This window comes from Anas acuta, chromosome 14 (assembly GCF_963932015.1).
Source record: "Anas acuta chromosome 14, bAnaAcu1.1, whole genome shotgun sequence".
NCBI lineage: Eukaryota > Metazoa > Chordata > Aves > Anseriformes > Anatidae > Anas > Anas acuta.
The window spans coordinates 5,335,798-5,363,110 of record NC_088992.1 but is presented as its reverse complement, the minus strand read 5'-3'; the positions used below and the strand labels follow the sequence as shown (position 1 = coordinate 5,363,110).

The following is a 27,313-nucleotide window of genomic DNA, read 5'->3' as shown; positions in this document are numbered from 1 at the left end:
AGAGGTCTGGCAGCTTCACTCTGGAGATGAGGCTCCTGCTGGTGGTCCCGGAGGCACCTGAAAGGTGGGAGCAGACCTGCCAAAGGAGCGATGCTGCACAGCATCAGGGACATCTGCTGTGAATCTGCCTCCTGCAAGTCTCTGCCACACTTCTGCAGGCTGCATTCTGTGTCTGCTACAGATAACTGCAGAAAGCTGTGGTTGTGTGTGTGTAATGTAACCTTTTGAAATCGCAGCTTCCCTCTCTTGAACTCTCAGGATTTTGGGGTAAGCAAATGCCAGCGCAGCAGGAGCAAGTGGTGGGGGGCAGAGGCAGGAGGCTCACTGAAGGGAGCCGTGCTTGGGGCACTGGCTGCTGCCCAGAGGTAGGCACTGAGTGGCCCAGGTGAGATCTTGGTGCTGTTCTCCTAGAGGCAGGGAGTAGGGAGGCAATGAGTTCAGTGTCAGCCAGCGGTTAAAGCGAGACACCGTGGCTAGAACACTTGTGTCTGTCCTGAAATGTGCTGCTATTGCTTTAGTCGTGTCTGTTTTCTTCACAGTTCAGTGAGAATGAGAGGCACAGTCTGTCTCGCTGTTTTGTCTCTTCGAAAACCACAAAAACCGCTCTCGAAAACACAAAATGAGTTATTCCATATAAATGCACGGCTTGGGCTCAGATCCTCATCTGCTGTAAACTAACAGGGCTCTGTTAACTCGGGTTGTATGGGCTGCAGATCTGTCCCACTGCTGCTGTTAATCACACCTGCAGCTGTGTCGTGGCTCGCCTGGGCTCTGTGGACAAAACTTTATTTTCGGTAGCAGTGGAAGCGGACACGTGAATGGATGGGTTTTCTTTCTCCCTTGTGCTGCAAGGACCGTAAGAAAGCAGACTGTCATGAAAGCACTCGTAGTATGAATAGCTCTTGTGTGCTGCTTTTCATTAGGAGATCCCAAAGTGCATTAAAAACGTGCCCTTAACCCTGCTCTGCAGAGGATAAATAGGGTCACTAAGAAACATCCAGCTTTCCTATGGCTGCCCAGCAGGCTCTGCCTGTCTGTCTGTCTATCAATCTATGTAATTCCTATTTGTATACATAATTATTCCCCTACCTTCTTAATTATTTTGAAAAAGTGTGGAAAATAAAGCAACTTAATGGGAAAAAGGAAAAAAAAAAAGCTGCAAAATACTAATTTTAGACTGACAGTAATAAAAAATACACGTTAAAAAAAGAATCTTTTTCCCTTTCCCCACCCAGCCTGGGCCTGAATAAATAGGACAGCAACAGGATATAGCACAATAAGCGGCAACATCTTCCAAATATTTGATGCAATTCCTTCAGTGCCTCCATTCAGTTCAGAGAAAGGTGGATTTGCCATGCGGTGCTTCAAGAGTTCAAGACGTACTCAAAGCATCGAATGCAAATATGATATAAGGTCTTTTTTCATTGTTACCTATATGAATAAAGCTAAATGGAAATAAAATGCCAAGCATGTCTGTTCCTGAATCAATGTACTTTATGACTGAAAATAAATACATTGAAGGACTGAAAACGTTGAGGAATCCCCCGTGGGCTGGAAGGAGCTTGCAAGGTCTGTGTTGTGTCCTTCGTCACACCCCAGACTTCCTGGGTGATCTCGCTCCAGTCATCTGGGCTCTTTATGCACAAGGTCTGTTGTAATGTAATTGAACTTAATAATATTTCCATACCTGACTTCAGTGCTGAGAGGACGTGCCTGTTGCTGTTTGGAAAAGGCATGTTCTTGTGGCTCTAAGGCCTAGAGAAGGATATAAATAAAAATAGAATGTGCAGTTTGGTTTCTTGTTCTCTGCTGGAAGTGTCATATCAGTGCCCATTTAGTCAAATGTGTAGCAATCAAGTTTATGTGGGGTACAAGCACATTGATACAGAACAGAAGTAGAATAAGACCTTGTCGGATCTGCTGTCCTGCAGGTGTAAATATTTTTCTCTTTCGAGTCATCTACAAAATATTTTTTGGCAACTGTACAGTGAAGTACGAATCTCCTGTCTCTGCTTCTCTGAGAGCTGATTGCTGGGAGGGTCCCGTACTGCAAATTCCCCTCTGGGGGCTTCGCTGACATCAGAGTGCAGGCTCCTAACCCAAGCTCTGAGCTTAAATATCAGGTAGTCTGAACTTAATACATATATAAGGAGAATAAGTTCAGGACTGTATTTAGGGTATGGTCATGCACAGGTACATTGTGTGGCCAGTTACCTTTTTCAGAATCAAATACTCCAAAAAAAACACAGAACCTTCTCTATTTACAGAAATACTGTTTCCAAGAGTCTCTGCAACACTCTATGTTATGGATTTAACCATGCAGACACTTCAAAATCTTTAAATTTATTTATTATTAATTTCAGATTTGCTCACATTTAATTTTAGCTTTCTGTCTGTGTCGTGTGCTTGGAGATTGGGAAGTAAATCTGCCTTTATATGGCAATGAGAAACTTTGTAAAGCAGTACTAATGAGGAAGAAAATGAACATTAATTAAACTTGCAGTTACAGGATGGGCTGAAGCTCTGGAGCTGTGCAGCAGCAGCTAGCTGGGTTGCTTCGTTACAGCCTAGAACAGGGAGCAGCGATGGGAATGGGAACGAGGAGACAATTAAGTCGCTCACCGAGTGCAGAACCAGTGAGACATTTAATTAGCCATGGGAGCTAATGCTCGAAAACTTGGGGTTTTCTGCCGAGTCTAAATATGCCAGGTGGTTTTTCTGTCAAGTTAGACTAAAAGAATACCTTTAGAAACACGAGAGGGGCTGAGGAGGCTGGAGAAGAGACCTGCTTCACTGCTGAGCTCTGCAGTGCGGGGTGAGCTGGTGAGGAAATCCCAGTGATCCCATCCCAGCAGTGGGGTTTGGCATTGGCAGCAGGTCCCAGGGGAAGGTGGTGACCCCATGGCAGCGTCCTGTAAAGCTGAGCGGTACAGAAGGGTCTGTGCAGTCATTGCATTTACACATATCTGTAGGTCAAGGGGTCCTCGTGAGCCTGGCAGGTCTTTGGGGTGGCTCAGGAGCTCTGTAGCCCCACAGGAGATTGGTGGAGCCCTAATCCCTCGCCCTCTGTATTGGGACGGACTCATTTGTGCCTTATCAATATAACTCTTGTCGTAATTAGGCAGGACAGGCACTCTCTGCATTCCTTATGAGTTTTTTCCTGTGGCTTTCACTTCTAAATAACTGCCTTGCTAACCTTAGCCGAGGTTTTGATTCTCCGAACTGCAGTTTCCTTTTGATTAAGTGTCTTCTGCTCTAGTCTTTAATGCATATTAATGAGTGCTAAGCAGTGCTTGACTCGAGTAATTTGCAGCTGGGATCTGAAAACTCTTGGAAGGAAGGCCTGGGGATGTCCTGCTTTGGGAAATAATGGGATATTCTAGGTTTTTCGCTACAGTTTGGTGCATTCTAAAGGCAAACCATTTGCAATTAATTTGTATCTTTACAAGTCACAGGATGCAGTCACAGCTGCCGTCGTTATTTAGCAATATTCCCGTACTCACTTCAGTTTCTGTTGAAAGTACTCACTTTCAGAGTTTTTCAGAGTTGAAAGTACTCACTTTTTCAGAGTTGAAAGTACTCACTTTCAGTTTGGAACTCCCAGAAGAGGAGGGGAGGAGGTAACAGTTCACTCAGCATCTTTGCCAGACCTGCAGGTACTTCCCAGGGAGGATGCTGGGTTCCCACCCAGTTCCGAGTGGCTTCCAGAGGGGGGCGAGGGGAGGTGCTGCTCCGTATCCAGAGCTCCTGGGGTGGGTGGTGAGCATGGCAGCAGAGAGCTCTGCCCCTAGCACTTTCTTTTAACCTCTTAGTTCATGAAGCAGCCGCAGAAGAAGAGCCACAGCTCTTCGTTCAGAGCTGGAGGGGACTGATAATCGAGAGCCTGAATCCTGCTTTTGCATCGCCTGGAGTAAATGTCCAGAGAGAACCCCAGAATTTTCTCAGGTCTTTCTGGTGTAACCTGTGTCAAAAGAAAGGCACCAATTTGCTCAGATGATATGGCATTTCTAATTTAGTCATCCAGAGGTATTCTCCAGCAAATTGCAGCAACTTTAATGCTCTCTGATGTCATCACAAAGTTGGGGCAGGTTGGGTAAAGGGCACGGGCAAACTCATGCTGCTGGAGCTGTGCCCCTCCGCTGCCCGCCTGGCTGCTGAAAGCCCTGCTGTTGAGTTCATGCCTAAAAGCAATCTCCTCTTCCTGATGGCTTTTTTTGGGGTGTTCTGAGAAATATCAGAAAAAAAAAGCATTAGGCAATCATCTCAAGCTTTTCAAATTCAAAGCACTTGGAAAAAAAAAACAAAAAAAACCAACAAATCAGCCCTTGTAATTATCCTGTAAGACTGTTGTTGTGAGGGTTCAGAGGTGGAGAAATGGAAGTAAAGAAGTTAAATGTCCTGCTCGAAGCAGCAAGGAAGTGTGTGGCAGAGACATTCAGGAGCCCCACACATTTCTTAATGAATCATTTATAACTGTGGGTATATTATTAGGCAGATGACTTGAGCTGTGGACTGCTGTAGGAACTCTAAGTCAATTTTCTTCTCAAAATCTTGAACAAAGCCATATTTTCTTTATTTCAATTTAGGAGATGAAAATATGTTGGTTAAACGAAAGACTGTGTGGAATATATATATATATCTATATAAATATATATTTCTTTTATAATTCAAACACACGCTAACTCTTTCCTAATACTTCAGACCAAAAATAATGGATGTGTTTCTCAGGGCTAAAGGAAAAGAGAAATTTGTCAGGTGTGAAGTCCAAGATGAAAATGAGGGGTGTGAGAGAAGTATTTGGTTTGATGGTTACATTTCTTCCTATCTACACTACAGCAGGATTAAGGAGGCTGCTGTCATGGGGATGTACAGAGTGGTGTTGGGTCTACCCAAGAAGCAGAGTTTGCTGTAAGAGCACCTGATGGATGGGCAGTATTCAGTGAATTCCCCTGCGTGCAAAAGGCCAGCACCAGGCACAGCCTTCTGCAAGGAGTGTCAGCGTTTGGTTTTATGTCTTGGGCACCAGCCTGCAAATGTCTTCCTTGCTGAGCCTTGTAGCTTGTCCCAGGGTGCTGCCTTCATCTCCTCGGGGGGCAGTCTTCAGCCTCAACAGATTTTAATTTATTTTATTCCAAAAGACCGCCATGCACTGGAAGCTAGATTTCAGTTATAAGAACTGATCATCTGCAATCAGTAACAGAACTGATCCGACAGAAGTTGCCTCTCTGTTGATTTTCTTGGAAGGTTTCAGTATCTCCAAACTCATCGGTGCACCCTGCTGTGTAGGCAGTGGTAGCAATGTTTCCCCCAGTGCGGTCTGTATTTTTAACAACGCGTGAACAATTAAGAGCCAGCATTAGCTGCTAAGTTAATAGTAGGTTTAATAAGTCCGGGAATACGTCTGTATGCAATGATACAGCTCACTTGCCAAAAGCCAAATCGCATCCTTTTTCATTGGCAGTCAGGCTGCCTGTGTGTTTCTCCTGGGCGTCTGTATGGCATGTGCATCGTATTGCGTGCAGCTGAGTATGCAAACGCTCCTTTCTTCTCCATCTTTCGTTATGCATTTCTCATAAAATGACTTTAAAATTGCCGAATGTTATATCCAATATCCAGAAGAAACGTGTGCGTGTATACAATTAAAATATATATTAAAAGGAGAGTAATTCTGGAATAAAACATCAATTCTGAATTTTTCATGTACTTCTTCTTACAGTAAAATGTCAGTCGCTGTCTCTCTGGGTTCAGCACTTACTCGCTTGGTTGTCTTAGCTTCCTTGAGCTGCTGAGCCTGTCTCACCTTTTTTGTGGCTGATGTAGAATCTAAATTAGATAAGAAGAAACAGGACAGGATTTCAAATTCAGTTTCCTCTCTATACAGGCAGGATGGCATCAGTTTAAATTGCTTCGATATAATTTTGCTTCTTTAATCCTTCCTCTTCAATCTGTTTTTGTATACATTATATATATGAAATCTGGGACTGGAAATCTTGCCTAATGTAAGTTAAGACATGACAAATGAACCTGACATTTTTCCAAGGAGGGAACCAAAGAACATACTGTATTTATAGCAGTCGAAATGTAGTTTGCTGCTTGTAGAAGAAAAATACGGTTTGTATGAGAACTTTAATGCTGGGGTATGATAAGAGTGTTTAGATGGTACGTGCTTCAAGTGAGGCTGCTGGGTTCGAGGCAGACAAACTGGAAGCTTGAAGTTGGGCTTCTCCCAGCAGAGGATGTGGGCTCCAGGAAGAAATGTGTCGCTGGTGAGAGCACAGCCCCTAAGTCCAGTGTCTTCACTTGACTTCGGTGTCAGTGGACAGAGTGGAAAAGAGCACGATGAAGAAGGATCTGAAGGTTGGATTTCAGGCGTCTCTCCTTAATACTCTAAACAGTTTTTCCACTATTAAGATTCCAGTCTTCATAGTAAGACTTTCTGTTTACAGGATAAGTGTTCGTCAGTGTAAGTTCTCAAACACAGATGTGTAAACACACGCAGGAAAATTGATTGAAGCCAACCATTTCTGTCAGCTGCCTGCTGGCTGTGGTTACCTTCTCCACTGGGGCAAGACAGCCAGCAGGAGACAACTGCAGGGCATCCAGGTTGTTTTACCTGTGTGAAAATGGTAAAAAGACTTTTAAAAAATGTTCAGTCTTTATGCTGGTTTCCCTGCTGTGTTAAGCAGCAGTGAAAACTGTGAGAATCGTTCGGATGATGTCCCTTTGAGGTGTTCTGTAGCAGTGCAAATTTCTCAGTTTTTCACACCTGGGTGTCTGTTCCAGTCTGGATAAGTTTTTCTTTCTTGGCAGTGCACAGCTGACACCTTTTTTAAACCTAGTTTGTAGCTAATTCTTGAAAGAAGTTTTTTTTGTGTGTGTCAAGGGGAAGATAATCACAAGGCTTATTTGCCTGCACGTAAGCCATAGTTCTTTTCTGCTTTGCTTCTGAACAGAAAGGCTGACTCTGTGCTTCTTGGCTGTAGAACTGCCCATAAGGACCAGCTCTGAACCGATCCTTTATTTAGCAGAGATAGTAAGCACTGGAGCGTTCTGTGGCTGACAGATAGCCAAGGTCATATTAACTTTCACTGTAGCTGGTTCCTAATTGAGATGGTGTTTCCTAGACAGATTCTTAGACCTGTGCTCTGCTCATTTGGTTCGAGGAGAAATCCCTTTGGTTGAGGGTTTTACCTTTTGTCCTTTCTTGTCAAGTTGGGGAAACGATGCTTCATTTTGTTCTAATAAAGAATTCACCTGATTTCCTCTCTGCATCCTAATTGCTCTCTAGAGAGCACTAATGTGTGCTTAAGCATATTGTAACTGTTTACTCACAGTGTCTGCTGTATGCGCAGTAACACAAAATGTTCGATCTCTGCCTTGTTGCTCCAGGCTGGCATGATTCGCACGGACAAGGATGAGTTCTTCATCGAACCTCTGGAGAAGGGGGCCCACGAGGAGGAGGAGGGAGGAGGCAGAACACACGTGGTCTATCGCAGAGCAGCTGTCAAGAAGCAACTTGCTGTTGAGAACGCAGATACCCTGTATAAAGGTAAGGCAGAGGCGTTAATACCAGCTGATGGATAAAGTGATGCTAAGGCAGGTAGGCAACGTCATCTGCTGCTGTCTCTGGTTTTCTGTCCTTGAACATGGAAATGTGTTCTTCTGCCTCTGTGGATGAAAAGGTAGGGAAGGAGTTGAACACTGCACCTGACATAAACGAGCGTTGCAGCAGTCAGAACCATCTCCGGGATGATGGAGCTGTGTATGCTCTAGGGACAGCATGAAGTCACAAGTCCTGTGTCAGAGCAGAGGAAGAGGATGGTGGCTGGGGCAGCAGGGCACAGGTGCCCCTGTGTGCTGGGGACAGGTGGCAGCGCTGGCTTTGCGAAGGCCGTGCTGAAAGGCTGCAGCAGGAACAGCAAGGCTGATGCAGTTCACATTGTCACTGTTTTCACTGTGCTGAATTTAATCCTAATGGGGAAATAATGGTATCTTCAGATATGAACATAAACTTTCTTGATTTATTTGTGCTTCTATGTGTGGAATTTAACATAACATGTATGAGGATAGGGATGGAATAACAAGAGCTAAACATAATCACCCTTGCTTTGTAGTATTTTTCTATTTCTACTCGGATGTGGTTCCTTTTTTGCTGAATAAATAAGGGATGCAAACTTGGTAAGTGGATGTTTTGACAGCTGACTTTAACACTGAGATTAATTGGGTCATTTGACTGGAAGCAAAAAAAACAACTTGGCTCCAAATTTGTGTATGAAACTGCAGTTATTTGCCACTCATACCCTAGCATTATCTTATTGCAGTATGTTTTCAAGTATTCTGCAGTGCGTTAGATTTCCCTTTGTAGAAATACACCTGTGATCCCTCTTTCTCTAGTATGCCACCTTACATTTTGAAAAGATAAATGGGGTAACCTGCTCTAAAAATTCTACCGTCACTTCTATGTGCAGTAATCCCCTGAAACCACTTGGAGGAACAGGCAGCCACAGATTAGGCAGTAATTAGCACCAAGTTAGCACACTAAATTTCTCAATGTCCAAGTTGGAATGGGGATGAAAAAGGAAGCAAACAATGGTATTCATTTGACTTTTTTCCAGTTTGGTCACCAAAATGACTTTTGAATATTGTGACTGATGCAGTGCTGTGTTGGGCTCTTCTGGTGGCCTTTGTGCTCGTTCTGGACCAGAGCTGGGGGGAGGCAGGGGTCTGAGCGCTGCCATCCCAGAATCACACGGTGGAAGTTGCTCTCTTAGTATATGTTTATAAAATTACTGCAATGTTGGAAAATATCATCCAGTCACCGTGTTTCCTTTTAAACAAAAGACTTGAGTTTGTTCACACCTTATGGCAGTATTTTTGTTTTTGGATGATAAATATTCCTCGGGAGTAGGAGTCTGGTACACAGCAAAGCATAAATTGTAGATCAGCTCCAGTTATTGGCATGCGGTACCTGCTGGAGGAAGGCTCTGACAGCAGCATCTGAAAACCCCTGTGAAGTGCAGCACCGTGCTGTGTAGCTGCTCGTGGACGGCCAGGTGTGACCGATGGCGACGCAGCGTACGAGGCAGTGTGGTGCACGATGCCAGCAGCCTTCTGCCCTCCGTCTCCTTGGGGCCTGCAAGCTGTGCGCTTGCATAAGGACTCAGGTTTGCAGGCTCTGGTGCAGAGGTACAAAATTGTAATAGCTATCAGCCAGCACTGTGGAATTACAAAGCAAAAATGAGGCTGATCTGTAGGCCAGGCTGAGATGTAGCGCTGACCTTGTCTGGAACAGCAGGTATCTGTGCCAGGTAGGAATTGTAGTAATTTTTCATATTTCAAATCTTAAAACAAGGGAAAAAATGTAAAGAGAGTAATCTTCCCTTCTATCTGTCCTCTCTTGATTTGTAAAATTGATTAAAGATTAGCTTTTATTTTGGAAAAACAAAACAAAACCACAATATATGTATATATATATATATTTTTTTTTCCCCATGGAATTTTCTTTGCCTTTAAGAAACGAGTGAACAACCACGCTGAAACTGGGCTGTTCTTCTATGCTTTTTATTAAACCTGGCTTCTCACTCCTGATTTGCTCTGGGCAATAGTCTTGGAAAGGGCATGTTTGCAAAAAAAATTGTAATTTTATTTTCTGCGTTGTCTTTTTCCAGAATGCATCTCGTTTTGCTTAACAAGAGTCAAAATACTTAGTGATGGGGTGTTGATAAGCATGATGTGCTGCGTGTTTCCATAACACTCCAAATTGATCAATGGGCTTTTTTAGGATATACTTAAGGCACTTTCAGCACACTGTATCTATTTAATAAAATAGAAAGGGAGAGAGAGGCAGAGAGCATTTAACCAAGAGCACTCCCCCTCTTCCACCATCCCTGGAGACATTGGCATTGTTGCCAAGTCCCATAAATTTACATATGATGAATTGTAACATTTGGACTATTTTTAAAGTCCAGCCTCCAGGAATCATACAAATATGTGATTACTTTTTTTTTTTTTTTTTTTTTTTTCTCCTGCTAGGTGAGCTTCTGGATCTTTTAACGGTTGATAAAAACTTTGTGGTTTCTGACTGTAAATATTTTAAAGCAATGAATAGTACAGACTGTATGGTGTTCCGTAATTTTGAAGATAACATCCTCCAAAATCCCATGATAAATTAATTTAATCCAGTGATTTGGGAAGGGGGGTCATGACTCATGATTTGTGAATGTTTGGGTTTGGAAAGATAGATAGGAATTCCTTGTAAATATTCCTATCTCTGCATTTTTCCCCCAGAAAAGGGACAAGCTGTTCTCATCCCAGTGAGACAGGAGGTGAAGGAACCGAAAACCCCTTGGACTGGGAGCTGGGTGGGTCAGTCATCGTGCCAAGGATGTGGGGTTTGTCCCTGCCACCGTGGTCGTGGCAGTGGTCACGCCAGGCCCCGTGTTTGACAGGGGCTTTGCAATTTATACCCCAAGTGCACAGGCCTGTGAGGTGTACCTGACAGCAGGGTTATTCTACCATTTTCCATGCACTGTTACCCGTCTGTTATAGGGAGGGAAATTGAGATTTTGTTCTTTCTTCAAACAATCAAAGAAACAACAAAACACAGAAGACCAAAACTCACCACCTCCTAACCCCTGCAGAGATCGGGGTGTGCATCTTTTATGGCAGCTCAGCTGACGTGCTGGCTTTAGGAAGTGGAACGTGCTGGGGGAGCATGGGTGTGAAACAAGCGGCAGAGGCTGATTCTGGACAACATCAGGATTGCTTTTGCATTTATGTAAAACGCTATTAGGATATTGGGAAAGGTAAATATTTGTTTTGGCAGCCTGAGTCATCGCGTTCTGACTGGTGTAGGATTATCTGGTTTTGGTGGGAATCACAGAGTAAAGGGAGCAGCGCTTCTACCTCTTTTTCCCCTTAAACACAAGTTGTTAATGTGCTGGAGAACTGAAGGCACCATATTTTAGGGAAGTAATGTGGAGAGGAGTAGTACTATAAAAGTCAACATGAGCTCATTACAGTTCACTCAGTTGGGCTAATTGTTTTGGAAAGAAATACTTTCATAGGTTCACTGATGTATGGCAGGTATGGTGGGAATAAACCCTGTTTTTTTCTGACAACTGTGTTTTTACTACTTGCATGCATACAATAATTTATCTTCCTCTAGATAAAAATAAGCAGTAAGTTGAAAATATTTTAGTATTTCCAGCTGAATTCCTTCTTACATAGATGAGAAATGTTTCTTGACAGCAGTAAAACTTCCTACACAATAGAATTAAAATTAAATAGGCAAGCTTGAGGAGTGTTTTTTTCTTGAAACTGCTATTTTTATTTTTTATTTTTCTCAAATGTTCTTTAGACATTAAGTGAAGAGAAGGTAAGTGTTTAATTAATGGTTATGATGAGGTCTAGAAAAACAACTTGATTGTTTTTGTCTCTAAAGGCAGTCTGAGCGTCAGGCTTGTAAACTCTGTATCACATATCCCGAGCTAAATTACTGTGTCTGTTTTGTTGATCAGCTGGGAGGAAAAGATTATACTAAAACTTCCTCAAGGTTTGCATTCTCTCTCCAAATCATTGTCTAAATACGCTCCTCTGAGTTTTATTGTATTGCTTGACTGATGAGAAGCAGAACTCAGCTGTAGTTGACAGTTTTATTTACTGTGCAGCTGAAAGATGACCTTAGCAAAGAACAGTTTATTACTGAAGAAGACAGCAAGGTACCTCTCCAAATGCACTTGAACCAGGCAGATTGGTCAGTCTTTGGCCGCTAACTGAATCCCTTGGAAGGGCCGAGCCCAACCTGCCACCAGTCCCACCAGGAACATACTGGGGCTGACAGGCTGAGCAGGCTCCCAGCCTCTTCTGGAGGGTGGCAGCCCCTTCCCACAGCAGTCCTTGGGTTTGTGGCAGGTCTTCACAGCGATGGTAGCCTGGTGCTGAAAGACGTGATCGTTTTGTGTGACCCTGGGATGTACTTCTTGGGGCATTTTTGTTTAATGTCTACTGTTGTTTCCTCCTTTAAGTAACGGGTGGCTAACGTCCCCCTGGCCATAAACATGCACCAGTCAGGTAAAAGGAAGGAAATAAGGAGTTTCTGCTTCTATCCAGTGGGGGCAACCAGCTCCTTTCTGAACAGGTAGCTGAACCTCGTCAGAGCAGAGCTTCTCCTCAGTCCCCTTAGTGCCACCTCCCGCCTCTCCATGGCCTAAAAGAGCTAAAGCCTTTCTCTTCCTCGTGCTGGTGGGACCTTACAGAGTCCTGAGGGGTCAGGGCCCCGCTCAGCAGGAGAGAAACCCATGGCCATTTAAGCTGAAGTAACCAAACACTAAAAGTTGTTGGGAAAGTAATAAAGTAAAGTAAAGTGATAAAGTAAAAATTTGATGAAGTTGTAACAAGTCAGCTGCCAGAGCTTTACAGGTTTTAAAGATGATGTTTCAGAGGAAGACTCCTCCATCATAGTCCATCAAGCTGTCAGTGCCATTGATTTACTAATGTATTTAAATTACTTTTTAGAAACCAATGTGAATCTGTTGCACATTTTTTTCTGGATTGCCTGAAACGACATTCAGATTGGCTGCAGGCTGGCTGGGTGCCATTCTAATTTACAGAAACTTTTCTGGTTACCTCTGCAGAGGAACAGTTCCTTCAGAAGACCAAAGTTTCTCCAAATCCGATCAATATTTCGTCTCAGTTTGTATTCCTGCTGATTAATTACTGTTCCCTTATTTTGCAGTCAGTAAGGCACTGAGGACAGTATTTTTTTGTCTCCTTCCTACATCATCTGTGCATGATAAATACATCTGTCTTTCTCCTGTCTTGGATTTTCTCTGAATTTCACATTGCAGATTCACAGGGCTTTTCTGGGAAGGGAAAGATTGGAAATTCAGTTGTGATTCAACTCTTGAATAAGAAGCAAGGTTATGCACTTACGAAAAGCAAGTCTCCAGAGAGTTACTAGGCCTTTCCTTGGATGTCACCCTTCCTAACCAGAGATGGAGCTGATGAAGCAGTTCTCTGCCAGCATGGGCAAACAAGACTTTTGTAGTAATTTTTACGTGAAACTTTTGAGCAAATCTAAACATTCCTATTTTCATAAGAGTGCAATAAATCATCTGGGATGATTAGTTAAATGCTAATGAACAAGACGCTTATATACGTTCAGTGTGAAATATAAGGAATGTGGTGTACAGGAACATAACGGCATTGTGTTAAGACCCTTGGTTTCTGCATTTTCCCCCCCCTGTTGCCATTAGGCAGTTTGATATCCACATGGTCAGACTGACTTCAGTAGTGTTAACATGTGTACCTTAGGCTCATTTTTTTTTTTCTGAATGGACCTGGGATCCTGTTTCGGTTATGAGGCGTGATGAGGCAAGTTACCGAGGGCTTTCCACTTCTATTCAGTTGTGCGTGAGTTAAAGGTGATCAACTCAATTATTTGTGCTTATTTAAAAATCAGCAGTTTGCTCGTATTGTTAGCTAATTAAAAAATACTCTTCACTTCGTTCTTAACTGACAGATTCATTTCAGCTTCTCTACTAAATTGAAACAATGTGATAGGGCTCTCTACGTGATGGTTGTAAACAGCTTACAGCTGGAGTTGAATATTACCAAATGTACTGAATGTTGCTAAATATAACAAAATGATAATAAGGCTGATCCTGGTCCGTAAAACAACAGTTCTCATACAAATAATCCTACAAAATATTTGTGAGAAGCTCTGTTGAAAGCATGGGGAAAGCGCTCGTTTTATTTTTCACATTTTTCTATTAATTAATTCAGCACTAAGGGTGTGTGAAGCTGAGCCTGGCTAATCACTTGTTTATATTTATACAAGTCAAAACTTGTTTGTTTATAGATACACTTTATAACAGATTTCATTAATGTTTGTTTTTATTCTTCATTATAACATCCATTGATCTCACAAGACTTAATGACTTGAGCCTCACAACCTCATGGGAGGAAAGAGAGAACAAAATATTTGCCTTTTGGACAAGAGTAGTGTAAACCTTGTTTTTACTGAAAGCTGAGATTGTTTTTTGCTGGTAATAGCCCACCGCAAGACCGGAGTTCATAGGAGCAGCAGTTCAGAAGTCAAAGCTTGCCTGCAGAGCCCGTGCAAGTGCTTGCATGTGTGAGTGTGTGCAGCCGCCCACAGGCATGTGTGGAGTTGTTGCTTATGAAAATGTATGTGCACACCCACATGCTTTTTGCAATTCCTCATCTATTGGTGAGCTCTTCCATGAAGTGGCATCCTTTGTGGGCTTGTTTATTTACAAGCTGTGTGCATGTTGTCCAACCTGCTGAGAAAGACAGAGGATGGCAATAACCCAGCAGGTTCTGATGTGTCTGCCAGGCACAAAGGGGGAGAAACTTGTTCACAGGAAGACCTTAATATTCTGTCCCGACAACTGAAAATGTTCTGCAACCCGTATCTCTGTTTGGGAAATGGATTCTGAAACTGAGAATTTGAAAATATGGATGGCATGTACTGTTTGGTGTTTTGTGTGATGGGTTTCAAACTCTGTTTAATAACAATACGCAAAATAGCATCTGGTATGCGTCACTGAAGTAAGCTTTAGTCGAAAATGCTGATAAACATTTGCTGTAGACTGAAAGCAGCATAAATCTCGTCTGCTGTCCATGATAATGATGATAAAGTGGTTTGATCAGGCAAAAAGCTTCAGGCGTCATCAAATGAAAGCGATGGGCAAGCCCAGAGTTGTGGGAAAGATGGATAGCCTTCAAACATTGACATTTCTGTCATTTCTTGACACAGAAGAGCCCCATGTGAGGCCCTGTGAAGTGGTCCAAGGATGAAAAAGGTATTCCACCTGGTCCTGACTCTTCCCAGTGCTTTAAATCTGCTCCTCGGTGGCCGGCTGCTGAAGAAATGCAGTGTGCTGCTGGTACCCTGATGCTTAAAGGAGGGCACTGGATGGGTCACTGCGTTAATAACAGAACGAGATGCAGCAGGAGGGGGAGGAAGAACCATTTGGGTTTTCCTCTGCAGTCACTTAAATCATGGTGGCTACTATACACCAGCATGGCCCTATAACCAAATGCTTTTTTGCTCCTAAGCTCAGTTCCAGTTAAAAGATTTCAGTGCCTCAAAACTGGTGCTGCATAGGCAGTGCCTGGTCTGTGGAGCTGTGTTCATAGCTAGAGCCTGAGCTGGGTAATAACTTTCTGTAGCCGGTGTTACTCTCGCGTATTTGTTTGTGTTCTCCTTGTTTTAAATTCCATAAGCAATGCCTGGGGCTGCCTGGACTTTTTAGGGAAAAATAACTTTCACTTGACAAGTCAGCAGCAGCAGCGCTAACTTTCATTTCGGCTACTGCAAGGCTCCTTTCCCCAGTGCTCTCCTGAAGTTATAAGAGGCAGGAGATCTCAGCCCAGGAAAAAGCCAGTAAGACTTCTGATTTCAGAAGCTTTGAGCCTGCACTCTGGCACAGTAGTAAATCAGTAGTAAATTTATTTCCTCTTCAAAATATGTGCTTTTCTATAAAGCAGAAATGTTGTTTTGAAACAGTAGAAGAAGTTTATGGCAGTAGTGGAAACTGTAGTACTGCTAACTGAGCTCAGACTGATCCCTCTAAATGATAGTGTTACACATGATTTATAGGTTTTCCAACTATTTGCTCCCAAATGGAGAGCGTGGCACGAAGTCCCATGCACAAATTCGCTGGTAATAATTTGAATTTAGTTGTCTTGGCTCATTTGACTACAAACCTTCGGAGTCATGTTACCCATCACTTGCATTTTAAGACGATTTAAAATGTTCTCTCCGCAGGACTGACTCAAACCACGATGTACTCTTAGCCAAACGATGATTATTTTGTTAATGTGGATTTGAAGGGTTTCTGTTAAAGGCCCCCAGGTGAGCAGTACCCAGTGCCTGTGTCTGTGACCTGCTGGCACATCGCGGCGCGCTGCTCCTGCGTGGCTGAGTGCTGCACCGCTTCCTGCACAGATCTGCATCTATTGCTGAGCCTCTGCTGTTGAAAAAAGAACAGGGACATGGTTTCGAAAGTAGGTTAAACAAGTCTAACTGTGCTAATGATTAGTCCTTTTTTGTCCCAGCCGCCCCCCAGTCCCTTTGCCGGCTGCTGCTGTCTGAGCCCCAGCCCTGGGCTGCTGGAGATGCTGCAGGAGTCCTGCAGCTCCCGTCCGGCCCTCTCCTTCTGCTGCATTTGAGCCTTTGGCCGTGTTGCTAAATGGGATGCAGTGACCTGCTGGAGGCTACTGGGGGGGTCTGACAACCCCAGGGCAAGCGACTGAAACATTTCATTGCCTTTTTCAGTGCCTGTGGAGCCCCTGCCCTCCACTGGCAGTGTGCCTCCAAAGAGACCCTGATGCAGGATGGCACCTGGCCTCTTGTCCCAGCCCCTGGCACGGGGTAAAGTCTCTGCTCTTCAAACCGCAGTGCTTGTTAACGGGTTAAATATTCTGTGCTTTATTTTGCAGCAGGTTCTTTGATTAAAAGCCTGGTTTGCATCTTTGCTTTTCCTTTTATCTGTGAGTTTTTGTGCAGTCACTCACTTGTTCCAGCTCTCTGTGTGTGCACAGACCATCTGGCACGGCTCGCCTGCCCGGCAACGCGCAGTGCTTTCAAGGGGAAAAATTATTAATCACAATCTGGATGGCGAGGGGGTTAGGGATCGGTTTGATTTCAGCTCCAGAGCTGACAGTTCCACAGGTAGTTCTTCCGAAAAGGTTTCTCGGCAGCCCCTGCGTGCTGCGGGGTGGACGTGCGAGGGGAATGAGGCCAGAAAGCTGGACCTGGAGCCGGTGGCAGGGAGGAGGCAGGAGCAGAGCTCCTCGGAGGCTCATCCTCTGCAGTCCCTCCCTGCTGGCCTGCCCGGCGGCTGTGGTGCTGCAAAGAGCCTCGCCGTGCTCCGGAGCTCTTTCTTTAGTGCTTCTGGGCTTCAGACGGTTGTCCTTGGAACAGAGCTCACTTCCCTGGGCTCCGCTCCATTTTGCAGGGCTTGGCCACTGTAGGTTGTCAAGTCAAAAAAATAGTCCTGGTCACTGCGATATTTTAACATTCCTTCAACAATCGTAGCTTTAAAAAAAAGTGGTGTGATTAATTAAAGAATATTTTATGGAGGATTCATTTATCTGAAGAAGGAATCATGTGAGATGTGCTCAGTCCTAAAAGTAACCCGAAAATAAAAGGCTAAAATAGTGGTTGCTCTTTACTGCCATTTTAAAACTTGTAATTTTGTCAGCCGTCTGTGCACTTTGTGTCCACCTCTCTTTTCCTGTCAAGAGATTTTTTTCCTGTTACACATGTGGAGACGTATCAGTTGTTGAAGGTGCTTGCTTCCTGAATGGCGAGGCACAGAAATGTTTTATGCCTGAAGCAGCTGCCTCAGAAATGCACATCCCAGTGCAGAAAGTCAGGAGAGAAAGTTTATGTTGATGGTGTAGGGAGTTTTTTTTATTTTTTATTTTTTAATTTATAAAGAAATACAACCAGTATTGTGTTTCCTCTTTCTGATCTTTCTCGGTTTTTTTTCTCTCTCTCTTTTTTTGTGTCTCCTGAAGTATCTCTCATTCTTTGGTATAACCTGGCAGCGCGCTGTAAAGTGACCCGGAGTTTTGATCTCTGCTTTTGGCTGTGGGCAGTGGTGACATTTTGAAGCAGCGTCCTGTCAGAGGGCAGCAAGTCCAGGTCGCTTCACGTGAAAGCATCTGGTGGGGCTGGTAGCTGCAGGAACTAAACAGTGACATGAGAAGTTGCCCTTGCCTGGCTATTAATATGTATGAAATTACCAGGCACTGAGAACTGTATCTCGTGAGCTGCATTTTGTGGTGCTGAGCGGGCAGCAATCCAGATTGTCTCACTGAACTTTACTATACCATCGTTTTGGAATTCATTCATCCTCTTGGGTTCCTTTCTAGGGCTTTCCTTTTAGGAGAGACGTCACTATTTATAGTGATGAACACATCACAATCATTTCTTCTTCTGGCTGCGGAGTGGAGCAGAGGTTTGATCCCCATCCTACGGAGATCTCGGGGTCTCAGCACCCTCACAGCCCTTTATTCACAGGTGTGAGCCTCCTGCTCGTCTCTGCTACCTGCCCTCATGTTGAAGCTGGCTATGCCAAGCCCTAGATATCCGTGGCTATTTTGAATATATTTGTTAGGTGGCTTTTAAAACAGATTTTTTTTTAATATGTCATAAAACGAATTGCTTGAAAATTGGGGAATCGGTTCTTTCAAGGGTCTGGGCTTAAAATGCCATGTTGTTGTTAAAGGCCATAGATTAAATCAGGGCTCACAGGCTCACGGAGCTGAAATCCTGGCTCACAGGCTCGCTGGCCATTCTGCCTGCCACTCCGCCGGAGCCTTTACCAAGCCCTGTTAAGAAAGTGCTGACTAAAGAGCAGGCTGAAAAATCACTCATTTTACCTTTATACTCTACTTGCAAGCTGAAGTATTTTTTGCTTTGTTTTTCTTCAAGCAGAGTCTCTGGAGACTTGTTAGGCTGTGAGATAGTTCGGAAAAGGCAGCCCAAAGGCTCGAGCTGGGGGCATTAAATGGCCCAGGCAGCCCCACAGCACTGCGGAATCTCCAGTATAAAACCTAACAAGGGGCAAAAATGTTATTTTCAATCACCCTAAGATGACTGGGCTATAATTTCTAAATTTCCAGGTATTTTTCTTGGATATAACAATTACATGTGTGCAGAGAAGCTGATCGTATCGACATTTCCATGGCAACCCATTGTAGCATTTCAGATATTGACCTGGAGGTCATAAATTACTGAAGCAGAATATTTTTGGAAGGCTGCTGAAATCTATCAGTCTGCTGCAAGATGCAGGGACAAGAGTGTAGCGACAAAATGCAGATGAGAAAACACCGGCTTCGGAATAAAGTTGAGTGGAAATTTTGTTCAAGGCTCATCGGACTCAAGCCCAGAGGAGTTGGTTTCTGCCCTTTTGGGTTTGTTTTTGGTTGTGGAGCTATGGCTGGATGTGTGATACAGGTAGGATAGCTGTAAAAATGTTGTAGCAACTCCTATGCCACTTTTATCAGTGGTGCTGCTGGGCTTCAAGAGAGCCTCACCTGGCTGCCTTCCTGTGAGCGGTGATGCTGGCTGCTGGTGATGGTGGTGGGACGTGGGTGGGAAGGGTGCACTGCCCGAATTAGTAAAGCCTTTGTTCTATATGAAGGTGTTTACTTGTTCACAGCAACTGACTGACACCGTTCCATCTGGGACCCTCTTATCAGACCGCCTGAAAAGAATTGAATGGTCTGCGGTGCTGCTGAAACCCCGCTGGGAAGGCCTGGCAAAGGGCAGAGTGTTCCTTGCACGAAAACCGGTGCGTCTAAGCTCTGAAGATTTGCAGCAGATAAGATTGATTGCACTGGTAGGATTTACAGTCCTTCCAGGTCTCGGGTCAGACAACTGGAAAGTCTGATTGTCTCTGAGGCGATGGTAGGGGCATTTCCAAGATTCTTTGGGAGGAAGGATCCACTAGCTAAAAGGCCACATTTCTTCCGTCAGATTATTTCTTCTTGATTTTTTGAAGTTTTTAAAGGAGAACTCAGACACTTTGAAGTGTGAGATGGAACTGTACTCCCACCAAATAAATTACAGTGTCTCTTTCAAACTCCCCATAGGCAACACATGTTATCTGATAGCTAATTCTCACAGACCTTACGTGAATGCATCTTCTGGGAACTGCCTATGTAATAATAAATACTTGGTTGGTAAATGTATAGCTTTCAGCCAAACCATGCACTTGATCCCATTGACACGGGTTTTAATGGAGAAGTTCCCAGTGAGTTTAGTGGGGGCAGACCCGGCACAGTGCTGTGGGAAACTGGGAGACTGAATTTGCTGGGATTGCAAAATATTCGTGTCTGTTTTCTGTTCTGCTTCCATCTTGTACCTTCTGGGTTTCATGATTTACATTGCGATTCATTCGAACAAAACAAAGCTAATGTGTGACTTGAATTTGCATCAGGAATTGAGCACTGAGAAGCTGACCAACTGAACGTATTCCTAGCGAGACCACCGTGTGCAGGTCCTCACTCTGACACCCCTCTTCTGTCTGCTGAGACACCAACATCTTTCACTGCTCACGAAAATTACTGGAGCCCCTTGGAAAACGCTCATATTTTCCGTAGAGTTTTACCACTGTGTTCCATACAGAAATCTTCTGCTTTCACATATTTTACAGGGATTACTGTTGCAACAGATGTGCTTTCATCACATAGCACACAGGTTTGTGACAGCAGCGTACACGTTTGTGGAATTTGCTCAGGCATTTCAGGCAGTGTCTTTTTCTGCCTTCTGGCAGCTTGGCCACCGTGAGCTGATTTTTTTCCCCTTTTATGCTTTGTCGATACCCTTCCCCATCTCAAACACATCATTAGTTTTAAGAAGTTCAACCAATTTGTCATTAATGAATGTGATAAGGAGCTTTCAGATCATAAGCAGCAAAGTTAGAGGTCTTGGGCTTTCTGCACAAGCTGCTGCTTTTTCCTTTTAATGAGCCCAACCTTTCTTCCCATCGCCTGGTCAGGTGTGCCTTCCTCCAGTATTTGTTACAGAGGCATTCAGAGCCGGGATGTAATTTTGTTAAGCTCTGCCAGTAATAATCGTGCCTCCATTCCTTCCTGGTGCTTTCTAATTAAATAATTTTCTAAATTTTCTTTGTACAGCCCTGTTTTGAGATATGCACTTCACTGTCCTTGATCTCATTATTCCATTCTTATTTTGTTTTTAATCAAATTTGCAGGACATACGCAGTGCCTTCCTTTCCCACAGTACTTTCCAAAACTCACTGCTTTGTGTTCAAGTAGCTGTACCTTCTTCTCATCCCTCTGCTCCAATTCTCTAAAAACTACTCATCTAATTTCAATAATTGAATTAATGTTGGGCAGTTCTTCTCTATGATTCTTTAGTTCACCAAAACTATTTCAACTTCCACAGTGTAACTTCAAGTAGTCCCAAATTTCTACCTCTGTTGTTACTGGTTTGTGCTTCCAATTTGTCTTCCTTTTCAATTTGTCTTTTTTTTTAATTTTATTTTTATTTTTTGTCTCATCCAGCTGATCTATTTTTATATTTATTTATTTATTTTAACAACTGAGACTAATTTAGGTCTCCAAGTGATGCCTGGGCGATTTCCATCCTTCCAAGAGAACCTGGTACCATTGAAGTTTCTCATCCACATTTTTCAAAGAACCTCCTCATGCATCCTCAATATTTTGACCGCGTATACCAAGAGGTCATGTTGCATAAGGCTTCTGCTGTTCTCATTTAATTTTCTTTCAATTTATAATCATCTTACAGAGAAATCTCTGTAAGAATTTTAATATTTTGTTAGCACTTAGGAGAATTTCTCATCCATGGGCCAATTTGGCTTGAAACACACAAACAAAAGGCAATCTTTGCCCCCAAATCCTAAAATATGCATTAAACCCTAGCAAAACGAGTGTCAGTTCTGTTCTAGCTGAACAGAAGCATACTTCCATGGGTACTAACACCAAAAGCATCTTGCAGTATTGATCTTTTCCCCCGTTCTTCCAGAAATCGTTGTCACATGCAAATACCTTTCTCACTTCCTTTATAATAAATGCAAAACGTTCAGGTTTTTCCAAACAAGTTTCAAGCTTTAGGCATCCAGGAGACAGTACTGCCTTCAGTCTCTGTGGAAAGGATCTCAAGAAAGTAATTTTATTGGTTTCATGGATCTGAGAGAAGAATCAATAAGGCACCTACACACTTTGAAGCTCCCGGTCTGACCTCTGCATACCCATTAGCTGCTCTCCTCTCTTGTTTCTCCCCCTCACCATTGCCTTAATGACAAAGTCAAGGTAAGCCCTTGGGCTTCTTTTCATTACACTTTTTACTCTAAAAACCGCAAAATGATTAACGGGATGTTTCAGCAATGCTGCCAAGAGCTCGGGGTGAATTCAGTCCCCTTGGAGTGCCAGGCTCAGGTTGGAAGAGGGGCTGCTGTGCAAAGCTGCGTTGGGATCTGCTCAGCTTTGCAGAGGTGGATAAGGACACGCGGCTGCTGCAGGTGCTTTCATTGCTCGGAGAAGTCTTTGCCAAGAGATGCTGCTCCTGCTTGGCTCGGAGGTACGTGGTGCCCTGTCCTCGAGCACTCCCTTGGCTTGTGGGCAGAGCACAAGTCACTGTGCTCCTGGGGAAGAGCAGCTCCGGGCGTGCTGGTCGCCTGCCAGGGAGGTTGGTAGGCAAGGTGGGACGGCGCACAGCAGAGGGAGGAAGCGAGGAAGGAGTGCCATTTAGTGTCTGCTTGTAGATGGAACTGTATGCGTGCAATATGTTTTGCCTTCTGCTGGCAGTCCTGGTGTGAAAAGCAGCATAGCTTAATTAAGCAGTGTCAAAAAACTCGAATCTTCCAATCTGTCTTCCAATCTGAAGTGTTGTTCTTTGCTGATTTAGCTATATCTTGCAAGAGATCCATGTCTTTATGGTTAAATGATCAAGTCTGGTGAAGAATTTCAGCATCACCTGATTCCTCATGCATTTTAATAGGGCTTGGACAAATTTGTTGGGCTCTGGGTGTCATCATTCCAGCCAGGACTTTCCAAGCAAGGATTTGTGCGTGCTTTGACTGGAGTGAATCTGCAGTGCCCAAGCTGTGTGGGACTTCACGTTGTGTGCTGCGCTGATTGTCTGCCCATGCACTGTAAACCCAGCATGTACCACGTGTGTCCTGCTTGCTGTGTGCACGCAGGGAAGTCTTCAACATGCTCTGCACATGTGAGGCAGCCCTGGAGGATGTCTCGGATTTACTGGGTACGTGCATGGCATCTGCAGGCTCACTTGTTCCAGTACATTGCATCTGCAATGGATTTGTTACACCCATTCAGCTGGTTGCCTCGTGACCAGTGCTCTCCCATGATGGAGTGGTCCAAAGCAGCAGGAGGTTGGTCAGGCATCTGGACATCTAGAAAAGTAAGACAAAAAGCCATTGTTCTCGTATTCCACATGGATAAAACATCTGGGAAGATAAAGAGTAGAAGTAGGAGGAAACCTGGGTGAACTGTCAGAACCTGAGGCTCAAGGATGTGCTGTTCTCAAGAGCTTTGTTAGGATTGCAGTTGATAAGAATCAAGTTTCAGTGGTTTTTGGATTGTGTTGTTGAACAAGATGAAACTTTCTTTCTAAACTAAAAATGGAGAATACAATAGCAACTTGTTATTGGGTAAAGAATTTTTCCTTACTAGAACCATCTTCCCCTGAAATATGAAAGATCCTTTCCAAATGCAAAAGTTATGCAAACATGACTGAATATAGAAATGTAACTGGAAAACAGTGCTTTTTTTTTTTGGCTAGTTTCATCAGAGACCACCCACAAAGGTGCATCTTCTTTGCTGTTTTTTTTGGTTTTTTTTTAATCCCCTTTGGCAGAATACAATACATTTTGGCCAAAATTAGAGCCTGTTCTAATTTTATAACTATCCTTATCAAAGCAGGAGTGAAATGTAGGCTGAGTATTCCAAATAAAATAATACATAATTAAGGGAAAAAAGAAAAAGAAAAATGGATGTTGAAAATTTGGTGCAAATGACTAATCACAAAGGCTCTAAGTTCTTCATCAGACAGACTCGTCCATGCTGGCCTTTCCCTCTGTGAGCATGGGGAAGCATTCAGTCAGACCACTTGGTTGAAGGCATTTTCCTAGCTTTAGTCGGTTTTGGCTGTACTTTTTTCTCGCTTTGACTGTTTGATAGTGGTTTGCTGAATTAAAGCTGAAGTCCAATTTTGACTTGGTATTTCCAATCTGTTTCATGACTGTTGGTATTCTCAAATTTAACTTGTCTTGAGAAGCTGTTTCTTTCCGTTCTGCAAATTCACTCCTTCTGACCAAATGGGCAGGAAATGTATTCAATAATTCCTGTGTAACCAAGAGAAACCCAGGGTTCCCTGCGGAGGTACACTTTGCAAGGGCTACAGATGATTCCTCTCTCCTTGCATCTGTCTCTGCCTCGCACCGCTCCGTGTGCCATCTGATGTATGATTTCGCAGTGTAAGCAAAACCGTACAAATGTGGTTAGAATATGAGATGTTTATTGTCTCGTATGATTTAGAAGCCAAATACTCAGATCTCTGAGGTCACTTGTACAGCAGGATTAGTGTCATTTGCCCACTATGGAAATAATCTCTCGTGTCCTTCAGTGCACCCTGCGTACCACCAGCCCCTGTCGTACCTCGTTCAGACTTCCATAAAACTTTTGCAGAAAGAAATTCAGTGGTTTGCACTTGAAGCCTACATTGTAGCCTAAATGATCTCACTGCTTAAAAATGTTTTCTTGGGTCTAGGTTTAATAATTTTTCACAATCTATCCTTTGTAGCTAGCCCTCCTCCACTTTCTTTAAAAAAAATCCTTCCCTTCCATGTGCCAGTGTTTTCTAGACACATACGCTGTTATCAGATTGTCTTAGCCATCCTTCAATCAAGATGTACTTTTTTGTTCCTGGAGATGATTATTTTTTCCTTCGTCTTCATCTTTATGTAAATACAAAAATTGTACTAATGTAACCTCCTGCAGTTAAAATGATGCAACCTCACTCGTGTGGTTGTGTAACTCAGTTCTATGGGAAGACAAATCCTGGTTAGGAGAAGGTGCCTTTATCCCAGTACCCACGCTGCTGCCTGCACCGAGCGTGGCCATCCAGAAGGTAAGTGATCCAGGACAATGCACCAGAAGCATGCCTTGAAGTGAACAAACAAGAAGATTTCCACACCCGTAAAAAAGAAAAACAAAACAAATGGGTAGGCAGCTTAGCAACATAGTGATCAGCTGAGTAAATGTGTGTCCTTGAGCAGAGTTCATGTTCTGCTGTGGTTTGGTGGTGTTTGGAAGGAGGAATGACTCTTATTCATACATTCATATTCCCAAATAAGACTCAGTGATTAAAACATCCTGGCTGAGCAAGGCTTTTTTATTTTTTTATTTTTTTATTTTTTAATATAGATTCAGTATTGAAGAACAAAGCAATATTCAAATGTGGATTACACAGGTAATCCTGCAGTGCTGTCCTGACGTTGGGTACAGTTATTTTATATAAGTATCTACTGCTGGATACTCTTCCAGAAGTATTGTGCCTGTATGCTGTTGGAGTGACATCACGTCCTCATTCTGAATTAGAAAAGGTTTCAAATGCATAATCACAACATAATCACAAGGAAAACTTTAATAATTCAGGTGTCTAATCCCCATTTCTGTGTCATGCAGAGGATTTTAAAGAGTTCCCGGGTCAGTAACTTCTCTCAACTACACTGGTAATGGTCCAAAACTCTGTAAAGCCATTGGCTTTGCTGGGATTGTGCTAAACATCAACCAGCACCGTTGAGTGTTGACTCTGGTCCCACCTCCATTTAACATGTGCTAGATACGTTCCAAAAATGGGGAGAATGTTGTTCTCTGCAAAGAGGAAAATAGATCACTGAATGTCTGTGCTGTGGTATATACTAACCAAAACATAGCAACTGGTGCCAGCGAATTCCTAGCTAATATATCCAACCTATTTCTTTAAATGGATTGCTCAGCAGTTCGCTGCAGCCCTTGCCAGTTAAATCATGAATGTCAGCAGGAACTGGTGGGAATTTAACTCAATAAAAATGGAACTCCACTGCTCAAGGTAATGAAAAATCCAGAAGTGAGTGGCACTTGCTAACATCCACACGTGTTCTCCCTCATCCAGCGTTGCAGCAGTTTGGCAAGGGGTTAAGACTTAATATATGGGAAGTTAAAGCACAAACATTATTCACTCAAGGGCTTTGAAAATCACTATTTTGCTTAATAAAATCATTTGAAAGTCCAAAATTGACGATCAGAAGTGCTGCTGTGCTGAGCACAAGTTTCTGCCCAATAGATATTAGACAGTTTGGGACAAACAAACCTGAGTGAAGTTATGGCTTTACTGGGAATTTTCCAAGGGACTCCCATTTGGTAGAGGGTTGTTATGCATTGCTTTTAGCATGTGAAGAATGTCTTTCATGAATTTTTCTAACCTTTTGCCTAATTTCCTGCTCTTTGCTGGTACCAAAATGGCACTGGCTCACAAGAAAGGGGGCTCTCAATGACTGGGGAGTTGCCCAACAAAATTGGGGAAGCAAACAGGAGGCACTCAGGGGGTTGGTGCTTGCTCCTGGGGCTAAGGGAGCAAGGGCAGGCAGTAACAAAGAAGTGGAAGATGTTGGGTACCTCACATTGCCAAAATTCATAAGTCATTTTTGTCTCTGTCTCCTATTATTTTTTTTTCCATGGCTTGTCATTAGCAATGGCAAAAGCGTTCTTGAGGTTGGCATGGAATAACTATGCCCAAGATATCAAGGTCAGCTTCTCAGCAATAATTTTACTATTCTCAGCCTCTCCCAGAACATACTGTTGGGGGCTCCAAAGAGAGAGGAAATAGGGATATGCTTCTAAGGACAGGGAATATCTAAAAATGATCCAGAGTAACAAATCCTTTCTTGTTTCCAAAAATGGCCCAGTAAAAGTCTCAGGAGATTTTTAATGAACCTTCTGTCCATTTGCTTGGTATCTAGGACCTCAGTTTGATTCACCTGAAATTACTTTGCATTATAAATATTTCTTCTTATTATCAATCAGAAAAACAGAAATATGAGCGTGCATAATGCTGTTACACAGTGCTACACCTGCATTGTGTCCCTGTTAAGCCTTTGCACCAAGGCGTTTTTGCTGGAGGGCAGTGCTGGCTGGCCAGGATGGTCTCAGGGGTGCTGCCTTGGGCAGCTGTCAGCAGCCTAATCCTGGTGCAATCTACCTAAATCCCCAAAATCAGAATTCTCTGCTCCCTGCTCGAGGCTGAGTGTGAAATTTTAATTTGCACTTGTCAGTCTGAAGTAAAGGGAAAAGGAAGAGCAAAAAAAAAATAAAAGGCGGCATATGATAAATTTCACACGTTGCACCGAACAACACAACACTGAGCTTTCCTCCTGGCTTCTCAATGAACCGCCGTGTGGGCAGTTGGCAGCTGGCACTTCTCCTTCCGAGATGGCTGAACTGTGAGCGGAGTGGGTAGTATCACCTACGGCTGAGTTTACATGGCATTTCCTCTGATTAAACTCTTGTTTTTATTTTGCTAAAAAATTTGCCAAACTCGACTGCTTCAGGCTGAGGATTTTGTGTCGGGTGTGTGCCGAGGCCAAGTTACGGAAACTTCAACGAGACGGGTTCACCAGGCAGAGCACATCAGTGGTACTCAGCTCTTCCTTGATGGCTACAGTAAAGAAGCTCTTCAGGGGAGCCTCTGCCCAGCATTTTGTTTTCTTTTTGCCGTCCAGGG

General features: G+C 43.4%; 1 protein-coding gene across 1 annotated transcript in view; it reads left to right on the top strand.

Annotated features, from left to right (window-relative positions):
* The window catches only part of ADAMTS2 (ADAM metallopeptidase with thrombospondin type 1 motif 2), a 176,938-nt gene that overhangs the window by 56,160 nt on the left and 93,465 nt on the right, over window positions 1-27,313 (top strand). Inside the window, exon 3 of the mRNA XM_068698738.1 lies at window positions 7,390-7,549. Within this exon, the coding sequence (XP_068554839.1) occupies window positions 7,390-7,549 (160 nt within the window). The remainder of the gene's footprint in view (window positions 1-7,389; window positions 7,550-27,313) is intronic.